We start from the raw sequence: 17,841 nt of genomic DNA, 5'->3' as shown, positions 1-17,841 counted from the left end.
GTAAGATTCCAAGATATTGTTTGACCAATTGTATGGGCTGTAGTGATTCGGTTTGTCATAAGTTGTGTTTTTCTCCATCTGTTTGAATGAAATTGACACCCACCCCTCTTCTTCCACATACACACACACACACATACTCACACACACACACACACACACACACACAATAAAAACGTTGGATTTGTATTCATGCGCACAGAAAGATGATTTTTAATTGTCAATCAGCTGTCTTTTACGCCTTATTTTAAACCAGTAACATGACCCCAAAATATTCTGCAATCGTTGAATAAATTTTTTATTCAACGCGACTGGCTCTAAACTATCGGGAAAAATGGCGGACACGCTGTTCATTTTCTTTAAATTTTATGATGCACAAAAGAAATTTGAATAAGACAAAGGTTGGTTGTATCGTCTAACGAATGTAGCGATTTTCCTATAGTTGGTAAGGAGAGTGTTAATATCTAAACAACTTCGGTCGACTCAATACAAAATCGACACAGATGGGTTAAGTGGGTTAATGACCAGCACATGAAGAACAGCAGATGTCCTTCCAGCCCAACCCAGAGCATCCATTGTGTTGTATGAAGGCCTTACAGGTTGTGTTCCAGATCCCGCCAAGGAAGGGTTGGTCTCCATACGGACACGAGTCCGACATGTGGGAATCTCCGCTCACGGCGGACACGCACTTGCCTTTAGAACAACGTTTATTCTGTAAAGACAAAATTACGTTTGACTAATAATAAAAATAATAGTAATAATAATAATAATAATAATAATAATAATATATATGATAATAATAATGTAATAATATAATAATAACAATAATAATAATAATAATGATAATAATAATAATAATAATAATGAATAATAATAATAATAATAATAATAATAATAATAATAATAATAATATAATAATAATAATAATAATAATAATAATAATAATAATAATAATAATAATAATAGATCATTGTTGTCCATAAATATGGCCATTTGTCATTTAGTTACACTTGTTATAACGTTATATGATAACTATAGCATTGAACAGATATTTCATCCCTACCAATTCTTTCTCTCTCTCTCTCTCTCTCTCTCTCTCTCTCTCTTCTCTTCTCTCTCTTCTTCTCTTCTCTCTCTCTCTCTCTCTCTCTCTCTCTCTCTCTCTCTCTCTCTTCCTCTCTTTTCCTCTAATTCTCTCACGCATGCACGATCACATATACATATCGGCGAAGTCCCGGGTTTGAGAGTTAGTGTTTTGCCAAAATGAGAGTCATTTATATCGATCGATATTTGAAGGACGAGTTTTCTGGCCAAATTTTAAAAATATTATGGGTTGTTCCAGAGAATGACAGAATCGATGCCGTCACCAAATGGTTCCATAAAGGAATATACGACCGTCCTGCATGGACATTTAAAATTCATAATTTTTGGAGATAAAAATAGTAGCAATTATAGTTATCTTTATCAATCAACTATAACATGCAAACACAAGGATTAAATAACACTTCAAGAATTCATAATTGAGTTTTATATAGCGCAATATCCACTAAATGTGCTCAAAGCGCTTTACAAGGGGTCCCTGGTCAACAGCAACATTTAACATGTAGGACGGGGGGGGGAGGGACATGCCGCCTGTTTGGCGATATTACAATTTTTCGGACAAAGACAACGCTGTTAACGGCCAGGTACCCATTTTACACCTGAGTATGGTGAGAGAATGTGAGTAAAGAGCCTTTTACAAGGACTCAACTATGCGCCGTGCGCGAGGCTCGAACCCAGTAACTTCCGAACCGAAAGCGAGTGTCATACCACTAGACCACATAGCCGCAAAATAACACTTCAAAATTCCTTAAAATTATATAATCTGGCATCAAAATTATTTTCAATAAGTTTTCATGGCTTAGAAATAAATACTCATGAGGATCTGAAACATGAGCCAAACTCTCGTCATTTTATGAATTTCATTTTCGTAGTAGCAAAGAGCGTGTAGGTAACGATTGTTATGTTACCAAGAGCTCTCACTTCCCGCTTTTGGTGAAGCCACGCATATTCCGTCTTCTACTCGTATTTTCTTCATTGTATCAGTAAGCCTAGCGCGCTTGATACACGCGGAGCACACCCACCTCGCTGTCTCGCCTGGCACGCGACAATAGCATTGCGGTTAAGAGAAGTGAGAGCTCTTGGTAACTACGTTACCCTACACACTCTTTGGTAGTAGTAGAGGCTAGGGGTCAGTTATTTAGATAATTCATTATCAAAGAACCCTCTGATGTCAACAGAAATAACATAGATAATATGTTGTCCAAAGAAAAGAAAAAGCAAACTGGGGATTAGATAAGAATCTTGCACAAAGAATGAACGAAAGCGCCTAAAGTGGGGTTTGAATCCGTGACCTTTCAGGTCATAATCAATCAACCACGAGGTCTCTTCGTCAACCCCCCGCCCCCCCCCCCCCCGCACCTTCCCCCTTCCCTTCTTTTAAAAAAAAATTTCATGACTAAAAAAACATTTCATGACTAAAAAAAACATTTCATGACTAAAAATACATTTCATGACTAAAAAAATACATTTCATGACTTTAAAAGAACATTTCATGACAAAAAAAACATTTCATGACTAAAAAAAAAACGTTTCACGACTTTAAAAAAAACAACATGTCATGACTACCTGTCCACACTTCATGCCTTCAGGAGTGGTGAAGTAATTCCAGTTGAAATGGTTTCCTACAACACTTGTCAAGCAAGCCAGCTGAGAGCACAGGTTGTCTCCATAGTGAGTGTAGTGTCGCCTGGCCAGTGACGAGTTGGCGCCGACCAGTCTTTGGCAAATCTCATCCGCCGTACCGGGATCTGAAAAATCAAAACATACACATTTGAGCTTTTCTATAGACATTATGCGCTTGGTTAAGAAACTCACAACATTGCCATCCGGTAATATAAGAAACCAACACACAAAACTAAGTGTAACCTTAAACGTTTATAGTCTGGTTAATACAGTTTAGTTGTAAGAGAGTAAGCTTATGCAAGAAATTTACTCAGGAGTTTTGAGAAAAACATGATCATAAAACACGGTAAATATTAGAAAGAACCATGGGGGTAGCTGCAGGAGATTGCATTTATGCTCGGTTGTGTCCACAAAACACGGTCGTCGCAACTCAGGGGATAGGTATAAAACTTAGGGGATACGTTAAAAAAACTCAGCGGATATCAGTAACAGATTGATGCTATTTTTGGTTATTATACATAAGATGCGTCATTTATCAAAGTACTTTTATGTCATAAGAGGCGGGGGGGGGGTTGATAGTAATGTTCGAGAAAATTCTTGTTATTTTTAACATACAAGTTGAGCATGATTCGCTATTACTTGAAAGAGGCAGGTTTTGAATATTAATTTGGGATGTCAAAGATCAGTAGGAGTGGTCAAAAAGAATTGTGGGATAGCTTACGATAGGGTTCAAAACAGGGTGTTTCTATTCTATATGTCATTCTATTATTCTTTTATTCTGCATTTGACTTCTTTTATTTCTGCATTTGATTTTGACTTTGAGCTGCACATGTTTACTCTAAACTTTTGTGCTCACCATCATTAATTGAATTTTACGGACTTAGAAATATTCCACGCATATTGAAAATGGTTACATAGGCAAAATGAATTTACATTTGGATTGATTTTACGGATTTGGAATTTATGAAACTGATTGAACTATGACCATGCTATTTGATTTGAATTTGGGATTTATCACAACAAATAAAGCTGTAAGAAATGAAACTTGGAATCTGGACTTTTATTTGAATGTCTTGATGTTGTACATTCAGTTATCATCATCGGCCATTGAACTCTTTCGTCATTATGAACATCTACAACACAACGCAAAGAAATAACAATACCATCTATCAAAAACACCACTATGCGATCATAAGCCATTACATATGTGTGCAACTACGCCACATAGTGAGTAGTACTCATAAGCGCGGATGGCAAAAAACAATAACAAAGATCCGAGTGATGTCAACTTAATTCTATCTATAGTAAGAACGATGTTAATGTCAATCATATCTTTGTTATTCTTTTTGCCATCCGCGTTTATGAGTTATTCTCACCTAACTGTTTTTTACAGACTATAAAAGTTAATGGTTACACAGAGTTTTGTGTGTTGATCCGTTATACTTCCGGACGGCAATGTTGTGATCTTCATGGCCAAGCGCATAATATCAATAGATAGTATGCGCTAGGCTGAGAAGCTCACAACATTGCCGTCCGGAAGTATAACGGACCAACACACAAAACTCTGTGTAACCATGAACTTTTAATGTCTGGTTATAGAGTTTAGTGAGAATTACTCATAAAAGTGGATGGCAAACAAAAATATAAGAAGGAACGAAATTGCCGTCACTCAGCTCGTTGTCATTGCTTATAGCCAGCCATTTTAATGAGATTAAATTGTATTAATTAGACTATAAAACGTTCAAGGTTACCCATAGGTTTGTATGTTGGTACGTTACATCCGGCTGGCCCATGTTGTGAGTTTTTAAATTAATCGCACAGCATCAGTTGTGTAAAATCCAATAAAAGTGCCCAAAGCGCTTTAGAAGGAATCCCAAGTCAACAACCACACCCCCACACCTGTGATGAGACATGACGCAATGAATAGTTTAGCTGTTGACTTGATGCAATTTGATTTCAACTCAAATGTGTTGAGCTCAAGTTAAGCCATTCTAATATTCAATTTCCAACTTCCTATTCGCCCCGATATAGATAAGAGAGGGAATGGGGATACCTCTCTGAAGCGCATTATGGACGGCGCCCCCGTTTCGAGCCGAAATAACTCCCGGTAACCCTTGTACGCAGCTTCCCTGACTACGGACAGAAATGCATATAGGAGATGGAAGTCGGTTTGGACGAATTCAATCCCTCGTGGGGGCGGGGACATATCTACACTCCTCTAAGCTTGGTGAAAAGTTGTCAGGCTTTGATACCAGTAAGAGGAGACACTGGGTGGCTGCGAATCGGCTTCGGTCGAGGAGCTGCCTCACAGCAAAGGCGCTTCATCAGTGGGGACTTTCCACCTGTCTTACATATACCCGATGTGAGCAAGAATCTGACACGACAGAGCATCTAGTTGAACGGTGTTCATGAACGTCGGGTTCGCGACGGTGCACTAATGCGGATTGGACTTTTCTGATTGGATGGATCTTCATAACATACTTACTTACTTAGATACTTAGAGATACTTAGAGATGATTTCCAGCACAGGTTCTCAATGATCCTCTTCGCTGGACTCAGGTGTCATCTTTTGTTTCTTCCTGTTGCAGATTACCGTGAAGACAGAATGTGATGCTGAAGAATCATAGAAGATCTCTTGGTTTTTCCAATAGCTATCCAGCATAGTATTATAAGAACCATAAGAAGCTGCTGCCCGATATACCACCGTTTTGATACGGTTGGTAACAAATGATGTAGGTCTCCACGCTAATTTTGTGGGTCGGTCTTTGCACCAGTGTGATATAACACTCGCCTAAGGATCGTTAGGTTCGAGTTCGAGTCCCGCCTAACCCAGCAATGGTTGAATATTTGGAAAAGACTCTCTCAACTCAAATTGTCTCACCTCACTCAAGTGTAAAATGAGTAATTTTGGAGTAAACAGAATATCTGTAATATCGTCTCACAAACGTCATGACTAGAGCCTGCAAGTTAAATATTGCTGTTGTTTTTGGATCTTTTGTAAAGCGTTTTGAGTACGTTAGATGGATTGAGCTCTATAGATAGTTCGAAGATGACGTCACTCAGGGCTTTGTTATTATTTTTTGCACTCCGCGTTTATGAGTAATGCTCACTGAACTGTATTAACCTGACTATTAACGTTCATGGATACACACAATTTTGTGTGTTGGTCCGTTATACTTCCGGATGGCAATATTATGAGCTTCTTAGCCAAGCGCATACTATCTATATTAAAGCACATTTAATTTTTTTTAAATGTCACACAATAGCCTGTTTCTTACCGTGGCAAGTAGCACAACAAATATCCTTCCAGCCTTGTCCAGAACATCCATGTCGCTGGATGTACGTGGAACAGTTAGAGTTCCACATTCCCCCAAGCCATGGCTGGTCTCCGTAGGGACACTCGTCCGACATGGTAGGGTCTCCGATACTTGACCACACACACTTGCCTTTGTTGCAACGTTTGTGCTGTAAATACGTGTTTATATATGTATATTTGTAAATGTTTGTATATAATATATATATATAAATAAATTAATATATATATATATATATATATTGTATATATTATATATATATATATATATATATATATATATATATATATATATTGAATCGTTTTGAATACAAATATGGTACGAATAGTGCTCAACATGAAACAATGGAGCGAATTATTATGGTAATATTACCCACTATGTTGAGTCAGTCTACATCGATGTTTCAGTCCTGAAACATCGATGTAGACTGACTCCAACATCGTGGTAAATAATACAATAATATATATATATATATATATATATATATATATATATATATATATATATATATATATATTTATATGTATATATGTATATATATATATTGTGTATATATATATATATATATATATATATATATATATATATAATAATATTTCAGGTATAATTATGATCAACTTATACAATACTGCTTTGAGCATTCCCTCTCATCAGCCGGAAGTGAAAGTGAAACTTTCATTTTCACTTCTTGATGAGATCGAATGCTCGAAACAGTATTATAGAAGTTGATCATAATTATACCTGAAATATGTTCTAAATAGCTTCTTTTACCAAAAAGTTGAGCACAATTATTTCATAGTTTTTGTTTTTATTATATATATATATATATATATATATATATATATATATATAATATATATATATATATATATATATACAGTGCGCCATAGTAAAAGTTGCAATCCAATAATGGTGCATATCTTGTAAGTTCATTTATAAAAGTAGTACTTCAGAGCCTTTCGGACCCTAGAACCGAAGTTTATCCCGGGTTCTATAGTGTGAAACCGAAAATAGCAATTGCTTGCTACCTTTTCTATAGGATACTAGATCTAACGGACCCAGCTACCCATTCACTGCTGGGTGGACAGGGGGTCCGGAAAAAAATCTCGACTGCACCCGGGATCGATCTCGGTCCCTTTGCGTGTGAAGTGAGTGCTCTAACAACTGAGCTATTGGGACCCCCTCGTTTAAAAATTAAAATAAAATAAACAATTTATGGAAGATTATGCCTTTGTCGAACTTGTATCCAAAGCTCATTGAAAATTATTAAGTATTTAGTGGGTTTCAGAGAAAAAAAACTGGAATTTGTAAAACTTGCACACTAAAATAATTAAAGATTTTAAGCTCCGCCATTTTGTCTATACTTTTTTTGTTGTTTGTAAGTGACGTAATCAATACCAATAATATGTGGAACCATAATGTATCAACACTGGTGTGTCTGACCGTTGCAATCGTTAAGTTATAGATAGTTCGAAGTTGACGTCACTCAGGCCTTTTTTATTTTTTTTGCCATCCGCGTTTATGAGTACTAAACTGTATTATCCAGACTATAAAAGTTCATGATTACACACAGTTTTGTGTGTTGGTCCGTTATACTTCCGGATGGCAATGTTATGAACTTCTTATCGAAGCACATACTATCTCTAGGGAATGAGATTAGCGGAAAAATAGCGTCCCTTGATTGGACGTCACCGGCGGAAAAGTTATTAGAGAGAGAACATCATGTTGGTTGTGCGCATGCGTCTCTCGTCCTCGCTTCCGGTGAAAGCGGCATGAGACACTTCACCGAAAGCGAGGACGAGAGAGACTCATGCGCAAAACCATTTTGACGTTATCTCTGTAAGATGACGTCCAATCAATGGACGCTACTCTTCCGCTAATCTCATTCCCTATAGATAGTATGCAGATGACGTCACTCAGGCCTTTGTTATTGTTTTTGCCATCCTGTTTGTGAGTGTTCTCACTAACTGTATTAACCAGACTATAAAAGTTCATGGTTACACAGAGTTTGTGTGTTGGTACGTATACTTCGGATGGCAATGTTGTGAACTTGGCCAAGCGCATTCTATTAAGCTGACATTGAAACCAAAAAGACTGCTTTGACGTCATATTTGGTTTGCACCGCCTAGTGAGTTGTCGTTAGTAGAGCTCATGGAAACAAGTGGTCCCATTGGTTGAACTATTGAATACAACTCACGATTTGTTTTCTTTTGTGGCCAAAGCCTGGCCTTTTGACGTCATTTTTTGGTCAGTATCAGACTATAAGTTAACGATGACAACGGCCTGAGGAGGTGCAATGTGGCAAGAAGGGCAATCCAATTACCTCTACGAACTTTAATTATTTGTGTGATTATGTCCCTTGTATGGAACCGTCCCAATTCGAATTCTTGGATACCCCGTCCCGAACATGCAAACTTTATCCTCAGCTGTGTGTATTGTATTGTAGTAGTAGTAGTAGTTGTTGTTGTTGTTGTTGTTGTTGTTGTTGTTGTTGTTGTTGTTGTTGTTGTTGTTGTTGTTGTTGTTGAGTGTTATTCGAGTGTCTGTATATACAATTTTTCAAAATGGAAAATAAAAACAACCACAGTTGCATTGAAACGACCGTATCGGCTAAATGGGTTTCCTTCAAATTAAAATATATATCATGCTCTAATTCAACAAAATAAATATCAAACATTTTAAATACTACAAGACTAGGTACCGACTAACTAGTAAAGATATCATTATCATCATCATCATCATCATCATCATCATCATCATCATCATCATCATCATCATCATCATCCATCGTGGCTTGTTCTCTTGAGCACGTTGCCGGTCAGCTGTCTCCACGAATCACGATCCTCTGCGGTGCGCATGGAATCTGTGTTGCTTTATAAATCACATTCGGCCATTCTTAGGTTATTTGAATAAGTCATTCTTTGTCTTCCTCTAGCTCTTTTTCCTTCGATCATCCCAGATGTTACCAACTTTTCTATTCCGTCGTGTCTTCTCCACAGATGTCCCAGAAACCGTAACTGCCTCTTTCTGATGGTACAGATCAATATACTTCCCTATTCACCTTCTCCAGTGCTGCATGCGCACAACCAACATGACGTTCTCTCTCTAATAGCTTTTCCACCGGTGACGTCATATACTATGGGTGACGTCCAATCAAGGGACGCTACTCTTCCGCTAATCTCATTCCTTATAGAACTACTCGTACATTTCCATTTTATGTCCAAGTCGCTTATGGTACTATCACTCTCATCATAATATCGGTCACTGCCAATAGCCAAATACTCATTCACTGCTGAGTAAATAGGGGTAATGTGTGCAAGGTGCCTAACCAAAGACACAACACGGGGACTGTAATAATGTTCCACGAGCCAAACAGACACATACAATTTAATAGTCACACACATTAGCTGTGCAAGTTTTAAAGAATGAAATTGACATTCAACAAAATGGGAACTAAAAAAAATACGAATAATTTACCCATCAAGCAGAAAACGCTTACGATAAAAATGTCAGAAAAAATATTTTTTTTAAATTTTCTACGCTCCCCGCGAGCCTAACTGACAGAGGAAGTGAGTTCCAAATTGAAGGTCTTGCTTAATAGATCATAATGTACGCTTGGCGAGGAAGTTAACAACAATGCTAAACAACACACAAAGCTATGTGTAACCTTGAACGTTTAAAGTCTGGATAATACTGTTTAGTGAGAAATACTCATAAGCGCGGATGGCAAAAAAATACAAACGTCAACTTCATTCTATCTATAGATAGATCGATTGCCAAAATTAGTAGGCCGTGTTTTGTTTTGTTTTTTTTTGTTTGTTTTTTTGCCACTTTTAGTAGCTGGATCTCCGATGACATAAATAAAACTGAAATCTATTTATCTAAACTCTAACCTTCCCACACTTCATCCCATTAGGAGCTGTGTAATAGTTCCAGTTAAAACGGTTACCGATGACGCTTATCAAACAGGCCAACTTGGAACACAGTTCGTCTCCATGGCTTGTACTACTGCGGCGTGCCATGGACGAATGATTGCCAGCCAGACTGCGACATACGTCATCGGCCGTGCCAGGATCATGACCTAGGACATGAAAAAATATGGTGTGAGTTATTTTTTTCATAATAGAGAATGAGATTAGCGGAAGAGTACCGTCCCTTGATTGAGTCACCATATCTGTGACGTCACCGCGAAAAGTTATTAGAGAGAGAACGTCATGTTGGTTTGCGCATGCGTCTCTCGTCCTCTCCACGAGACGAAGACGCATACGCACAACCACCATGACGTTCTCTCTTTAATAACTTTTCCGCCGGTGACGTCACATACTATGGGTGACGTCTAATCAAGGGACGCTGCTCTTCCGCTTATCTCATTCCCTATTGAAGGCTGGTTTTCCAAAACTCGTTAAGTCGAATTTTCTACTTTTTATGATTTTCCGTCCATGAAATAAATTGAAACGTCAACTTTATTTTAAGCATCAATTTACACAAGAATTTCCCTAGATTTGTATGAATTTGAAGTCTAAATTGTGATAAAATAACAAACCGAATGAGAAATGTTAGGGAGAACAATCCTCAATATCTCAAAATGGAGAGAAAAAAAACTGAGTTAGATAGTTTTGGTTAAAACCACTCTTCGTATATTTGGGGAAATGGAATTTTTGTAACACTGAGGCTTCGAATATGCTGGACCAATCGTCACCAAATTTTGATGGATGTTTACAATTGACATGAATGTTATAGTTTGCATGAATTATTGAATTATTTGACTGATTAGCAAATATCGTAATAATTTCATCAAACTTGCTACGTCAAAATTCTATCAAAAACAGACGCCATCATTTGTGACCCTTCGCCTCAAAACGATATTAAGTCGGGTTGGTTAAGATGTTGAAAATTCTATTTATAATCAGAAATATCAGACCTGTGTTGAGTTTGTATGTTTTATTGAGGAGAATGGATACCATATTCTAGGGTGCTAATGACAACGATTTATATTTTTCACCAGTTTGACATTTAATTCGGCTTTTAAGCATCTGGTTCGTTCCGACATAATACTGTTTTGAGACGATGGGTCACATTTGTAGTACGTGAGTTGTACTGTCAACCTTCCGATCAGCGAGTGTAACAATGAGATTGGAGTACTTGCTTTGAATCGATTTCAATCGAATTTTTTTTTATTTATTTTTTTTTTTTTGTGACCGTCGCCTTGCCACGTATTTAGGCGTGCCATTGAAGTTACGAAGGTACCTTAAACCTTACACTAACAATGGTGTGTTCTGTTGGACGAGTTAACGAAGGCTACCCTTATATACCTTTACACTAACACACTGGTGTTGTTTCATTCGTAGTGTGGACTGAAAGTTAACGAAGGCTACCCTTATATACCTTACACTAACATACTGGTGTTGTTTCATTCGCATTGTGGGCTGAAAATTAACGTAGCTACCCTTATATTCCTTTACACTAACACACTGGTGTTGTTTCATTCGTAGTGTGGACTGAAAGTTAACGAAGGCTACCCTTATATACCTTTACACTAACACACTAGTGTTGTATCATTCGTAGTGTGGACTGAAAGTTAACGAAGGCTACCCTTATATACCTTTACACTAACACACTAGTGTTGTATCATTCGTAGTGTGGACTGAAAGTTAACAAAGGCTACCCTTATATACCTTTACACTAACACACTGGTATTGTTTCATTGGCATTTTGAGCTGAAAGTTAACAAAGGCTACCCTTATATACCTTTACACTAACACACTGGTATTGTTTCATTGGCAGTTTGGGCTGAAAGTTAACGAAGGCTACCCTTATATACCTTTACACTAACACACTAGTGTTGTATCATTCGTAGTTTGGGCTGAAAGTTAACGAAGGCTACCCTTATATACCTTTACACTAACACACTGGTATTGTTTCATTCGCAATGTCTAAACGTTAAAAAATGCTGCCTGAACTCATTCAATCCTAGAGATTTTTGCTACTTTTCAAAATTGGAAAAACTGTATTTAAAATGAGCATGTACATAGATAGTTTTATTCAACTACCATTAACATGTAAAAACTAAAAACATTAGCTTTGATACTACGCCTTATAATTTGTGTCATAAAAATGTTATAAATAGGCATGGGGTAAAAGCTACCCGGGTAAACTAAGGATATAGTCGGTGTTAGGGTTGAGTGAGTTAACATAACCTTCGAGACACAATATTATCTACTTAAATTGAGCTTTTATATCGAGCAGTATCCACTAAACGTGCTCAGAGCGCTTTACAAGAGATCCCTGACAAACAGCAACGCTTAACATGTAGGACAAGACATGACGCCTGTTAGGCGATATTACATTTTGTTTTTGGACAGAGACAACGCTGTTAACGGCCAGGTGCTCATTTTATTCCCGAGTACGGTGAGAGACTTTGGGTAAAGAGCCTTTTCCAAGGACTCTACTATGCTTCGAGCGAGGTTCGAACCCAGGATCTTCCGATCCGAAAGAGAGTGTCATATCACAAGACCACATAGCCGCACTTATGGCTGCCTTAAACTCACTCAACCCTAACACCGACTATAATATCTGTAGTATACCCGGGTTATTTTTACCCCAGGCCCATTTATTATATTTTTGTGAGACAAATTACAGGCGTAGCATCAGAGCTAATGTTTTTAGATTTTACATGTTAATGATAGTTGAATAAAACTATTTATGCACATGATCATTTTTAAAGCATTTTTTTCCAATTTTTAAAAGTAGCAAAAGTCGCTAGGATTAAGTGACTTAACGTACCTTAAAGACACAGTACAGGGAATGAGATTAGCGGAAGAGTAGTCTCCCTTGATTGGACGTCACCTTACATAGAGAACGTCAAAATGGTTTTGCGCATGCATCTCTCTCGTCCTCGCTTTCGGTGAAGTGTCTCATGCCGCTTTCACCGGAAGCGAGGACGAGAGACACATGCGCAAAACCAAAATGACATTCTTCTCACTCTAATAACTTCTCCGCCGGTCACGTCCAATCAAGGGACGATACTCTTCCGCTAATCTCATTCCCAATCATCTACTTACACGTCTGACAACACGTGTTACTCCAACCCTGACACGTGGGGATGTCCGAACACGTCATCTGATAACTTCCCTCAATTTTGGGCTGATCTCCGAATGGGCACCAGTCTGGTGTCAAAGCACTTCCGCCAGATGTTTCCACACATCTCCCTAGGATGCATTGTTTGTTCTGTTCAGGAAAAGACCGTTATTATTATTATTATTATTATTATTATTATTATTATTATTATTATTATTATTATTATTATTATTATTATTATTATTATTATTATTATTTATTACTTTATTATTATTATTATTATTATTATTATTATTATTATTATAATTAGTCTATATATATTTTTATATAGTATATATATATTAATTATTATATATTATATATGTAGTATAGTTAGTTATATTAGTATTATATATTAGTCTATTATATGTATATAGTTAGTTAGTTATTATTAGTATATTAGTTATTATAGATATTATATATATGTATGTATTATTATTATATATATTATTATATAATTATATCAGATCATATAATATAGTATATATAGTAGTAGTATTATTAGTAGTATATAGTTGTATATATTATTATATTATATATTATATATATATTATATAGTATAATATATTATTAGTTATTAGTATATAGTTATAGTATATAGTATATTAGTTTTTTAGTATGTAGTGTAGTATAGTAAGTAGTTATAGTTAGTAGTAGTTAGTAGTAGTAGTATAGTAGTAGTAGTAGTAGTAGTAGTAGTAGTAGTAGTAGTAGTTGTAGTAGTAGTAGTAGTAGTAGTAGTAGTAGTAGTAGTAGTAGTAGTAGTAGTAGTAGTAGTAGTAGTAGTAGTAGCAGGGGCAGCAGCAGAAGTTAGTAGTCTGAGAAAGAAAAATATGTTTGATTGATACCTTTCCACACGCGAGTCCTTGAGGAGTAGGTAGGAACGACCAGTTAAACCTGGTACCGACAGTGCTGGTCATACAGGCTATCTGTGTACAAATGTCGTCTCCATATTGGCTGTAGGCAGCGCGGGCTATGTACGACGTGTTTCCAAATTGGCGTTTGCATACGTCATCGGGTGACATTAGAGTTCCTATTCTTGGTCCTGTCAAAGATGTGTATAAGATAACGTTCTGTGTGTGTGTGTGTGTGTGTGTGTGTGTGTGGTTTTTTTTTTTTGTTATGATTTTGTTTTGGGGGGGGGGGGGGGGGGGTGGCACGATAACGACAATGCATACATAAAAGTCTTTACATTTCATTAAGGCTTTTTAAAAAAACACATATTAATACACTGTTTTGTTGATAAAGGGGAAACCCAAAACGTCCACAGTATCTGTCTTCGTCTTATAAGTTGAAGCTTACAGTTCAATTACCTATCGTTATTTTTTCTCTTCTGGCTTCAAGCAGCAACATTGTCATTCTCCTCATTACTGATATCAATAGGGAATGAGATTAGCGGAAGAGTAGCGTCCCATGATTGGACGTCACCAGCGGAGAAGTTATTAGAGAGAGACCGTCATGTTGGTTGTGCGCATGCGTCTCTCGTGCTCACTTCATCGAAAGCGGGGACGAGAGAGACGCATGCGCAAAACCAAATTGACGTTCTCTCTGTAAGATGACGTCCAATCAAGGGACGCTACTCTTCCTCTAATCTCATTCCCTATATTCATGTTCTAGAAACGCGTATTGCTCCTGATTGCTTTAAGTTAGTCATGGAAAGTCCATTATAGATAGTATGCAGATGACGTCACTCAGGCCTTTGTTATTGTTTTTGCCATCCGCGTTTGTGAGTTGTTCTCACTAAACTGTATTAACCAGACTATAAAAGTTGATGGTTACACAGAGTTTGTGTGTTGGTCCGTTATACTTCCGGATGGCAATGTTGTGAACTCCTTGGTCAGGCGCATTATATCTATAGGGAATGAGATTAGCGGAAGAGTAGCGTCCCTTGATTGGACGTCACCGGCGGAGAAGTTATTAGAGAGAGAACGTCATGTTGGTTTTCTGCATGAGTCTCTCGTCCTCGCTTCCGGTGAAAGCGGGCATGAGACACTTCACCGAAAGCGAGGACGAGAGAGACGCATGCGCAAAACCATGTTGACGTTCTCTCTGTAAGGTGACGTCCAATCAAGGGACGCTACTCTTCCGCTAATCTCATTCCCTATATTCATGTTCTAGAAACGCGTATTGCTCCTGATTGCTTTAAGTTAGTCATGGAAAGTCCATTATAGATAGTATGCAGATGACGTCACTCAGGCCTTTGTTATTGTTTTTGCCATCCGCGTTTGTGAGTTGTTCTCACTAAACTGTATTAACCAGACTATAAAAGTTGATGGTAACACAGAGTTTGTGTGTTGGTCCGTTATACTTCAGGATGGCAATGTTGTGAACTCCTTGGTCAGGCGCATTATATCTATAGGGAATGAGATTAGCGGAAGAGTAGCGTCCCTTGATTGGACGTCACCGGCGGAGAAGTTATTAGAGAGAGAACATCATGTTGGTTTTCTGCATGAGTCTCTCGTCCTCGCTTCCGGTGAAAGCGGGCATGAGACACTTCACCGAAAGCGAGGACGAGAGAGACGCATGCGCAAAACCATGTTGACGTTCTCTCTGTAAGGTGACGTCCAATCAAGGGACGCTACTCTTCCGCTAATCTCATTCCCTATAGATAGTTCGAAGATGACGTCACTCAGGTCTTTGTTATTGTTTTTTTGCCATCCGCGTTAATGAGTAATGCTCACTGAACTGTATTAACCTGACTATAAACGTTCATGGATACACACAGTTTTGTGGGTTGGTCCGTTATACTTCCGGATGGCAATGTTATGAGCTTCTTAGCCAAGCGCATACTATCTATAGATAGAATGCGCTTGGCCAAGGAGTTCACAACATTGCCATCCGGAAGTATAACGGACCAACACACAAACTCTGTGTAACCATGAACGTTTATAGTCTGGTTAATACAGTTTAGTGAGAACAACTCACAAACGCGGATGGCAAAAACAATAACAAAGGCCTGAGTGACGTCATCTACATACTATCTATACATGCAGCGGATCGTAGGTGCCGGCAACGTCCATCCCGGATCAAGTGTATTCATGATACGGCCAGAATTAGTTTCGTAAACAGACCAAGATCTGTTATTTTTTTAATTGTGACCCTTCGCCTCAAAAGGGTATTAAGTCGGGATGGTTAAGATGTTGAAAATTGAATTTATAGCCAGAAATATCAGACTTGTGTTGAGTTTGTATGTTTTATTGAGGAGAATAGATACCATATTTTAGGGTGCTAATGCCAACAATTTATATTTTTGACCAGTTTAACATTTAATTCGGCTTTTAAGCATGTGGTTCGTTCCAACAAAATACCGTTCTTGAGACGATGGGTCACAAATGTATTTATGAATACGGTCAGAATTAGTTTGGTAAATAGACCAAGATCTAATATTTTTTAAAAATTTAACTCTCTCCTTACCACACAAAAAATAAGAATGTTCTTACCCAAACAGAAAACCAACAAATACAAGCTATACACAATATGTGACCCTTCGCCTCAAAATGGTATTAAGTCGGGTAGGTTAAGATGTTGAAAATTCAATTTATAATCAGAAATATCAGACCTGTGTTGAGTTTGTATGTTTTATTGAGGAGAATGGATACCATATTCTAGGGTGCTAATGCCAACAATTTATATTTTTGACCAGTCTAACATTTTATTCGGCTTTTAGGCATCTGGTTCGTACCGAAATAATACCGTTTTGAGACGATGGGTCACAAATTGTTCAGCAAAACGAGCTCTATAATATTATAGGTGACAAGTTTTTATAGCTGTCTGTCTAGTCAGCTGATCCTGCGTAGGACGTTGCTTCCCGAACTTTCTTGCGAAACAGATTACGGTTTTCCGCCAGTCTACTTGCTTGAGTTGTTGTCATTCTCAGTCATTCACATATGTGACCCTCCGCCTCGAAACGGTATTGAGTCGGATTTTTCAATTTTGGGTTTTTGGTACCCAATCATAGCTTATTTTATGCTTTAAAATTTGATACCAATTTAATAAAATTCTGATTCTTCATTACCGAAATATGACCGTTTGAAGTAGGGAGAGTGTAAAAACCAAGTTTTGAGAAAATCGACTATGATGTGAGGCACGATTTTCACGCACAGTCAAATCAATGGGCAAAGATAACTCCTTAAGTACGGGCATTGGAAATTTGACGAGAATAGTAAAATTGCAGAGACGTCAATTTTCAATTTGACTCACAGGAATTTCAGGCACCGCTCGCAGGAATTTCTATGCCGAAAGAGGAATTTCCTCACACACAAAAAATGGAATTTGGATGGTATTTGGTATTATCTTTAAATATTGTATAGATCTAAATCGATAACTGATTAGAACCATATTATGATATATAAACACATTGCCAAATACAGCCCCAAAGTTTCCTTATTTCAAATGAAGTAAAGCTCCAAATCCTAATGGTAGTGAGGATGATGTTGTGTTGGTGGTGGTTGTAGTAGTAGTAGTAGTAGTAGTAGTAGTAGTAGTAGTAGTAGTAGTAGTAGTAGTAGTAGTAGTAGTAGTATTAGTAGTAGTAGTGATGATGACGATGTGATAATGGCTGTAGTAGTAGTAGTAGTAGTAGTAGTAGTAGTAGTGTAGTAGTAGTAGTAGTAGTAGTAGTAGTAGTAGTAGTAGTAGTGGTAGTGATGATGATGTAGTGGTGGTGGTGGTTGTAGCTGTAGTAGTGGAT

General features: G+C 37.5%; 1 protein-coding gene across 3 annotated transcripts in view; it reads right to left on the bottom strand.

Moving 5' to 3' along the window:
* The window catches only part of LOC144960186 (A disintegrin and metalloproteinase with thrombospondin motifs adt-2-like), a 40,829-nt gene that overhangs the window by 3,229 nt on the left and 19,759 nt on the right, over positions 1–17,841 (bottom strand). The window contains exons 7-12 of one of the 3 annotated variants that reach the window (XM_078893216.1): positions 14,000–14,196; positions 13,097–13,262; positions 9,929–10,116; positions 6,000–6,186; positions 2,665–2,846; positions 118–709 (exon numbers count right to left, since the gene is read on the bottom strand). In XM_078893216.1, the coding sequence (XP_078749342.1) occupies positions 515–709; positions 2,665–2,846; positions 6,000–6,186; positions 9,929–10,116; positions 13,097–13,262; positions 14,000–14,196 (1,115 nt within the window). In that variant the 3' untranslated portion in view covers positions 118–514. The remainder of the gene's footprint in view (positions 1–117; positions 710–2,664; positions 2,847–5,999; positions 6,187–9,928; positions 10,117–13,096; positions 13,263–13,999; positions 14,197–17,841) is intronic. The other 2 variants (XM_078893217.1, XM_078893219.1) reach the window with 2 other exon arrangements.

The sequence above is a fragment of the Berghia stephanieae genome, chromosome 14, assembly GCF_034508935.2.
Source record: "Berghia stephanieae isolate SIO BIC M18660-M18661 chromosome 14, UCSD_Bste_1.3, whole genome shotgun sequence".
Taxonomy (NCBI): domain Eukaryota; kingdom Metazoa; phylum Mollusca; class Gastropoda; order Nudibranchia; family Aeolidiidae; genus Berghia; species Berghia stephanieae.
Note: the sequence above shows the minus strand (reverse complement) of the source record. Positions and strands in the feature narration are given on the sequence as shown.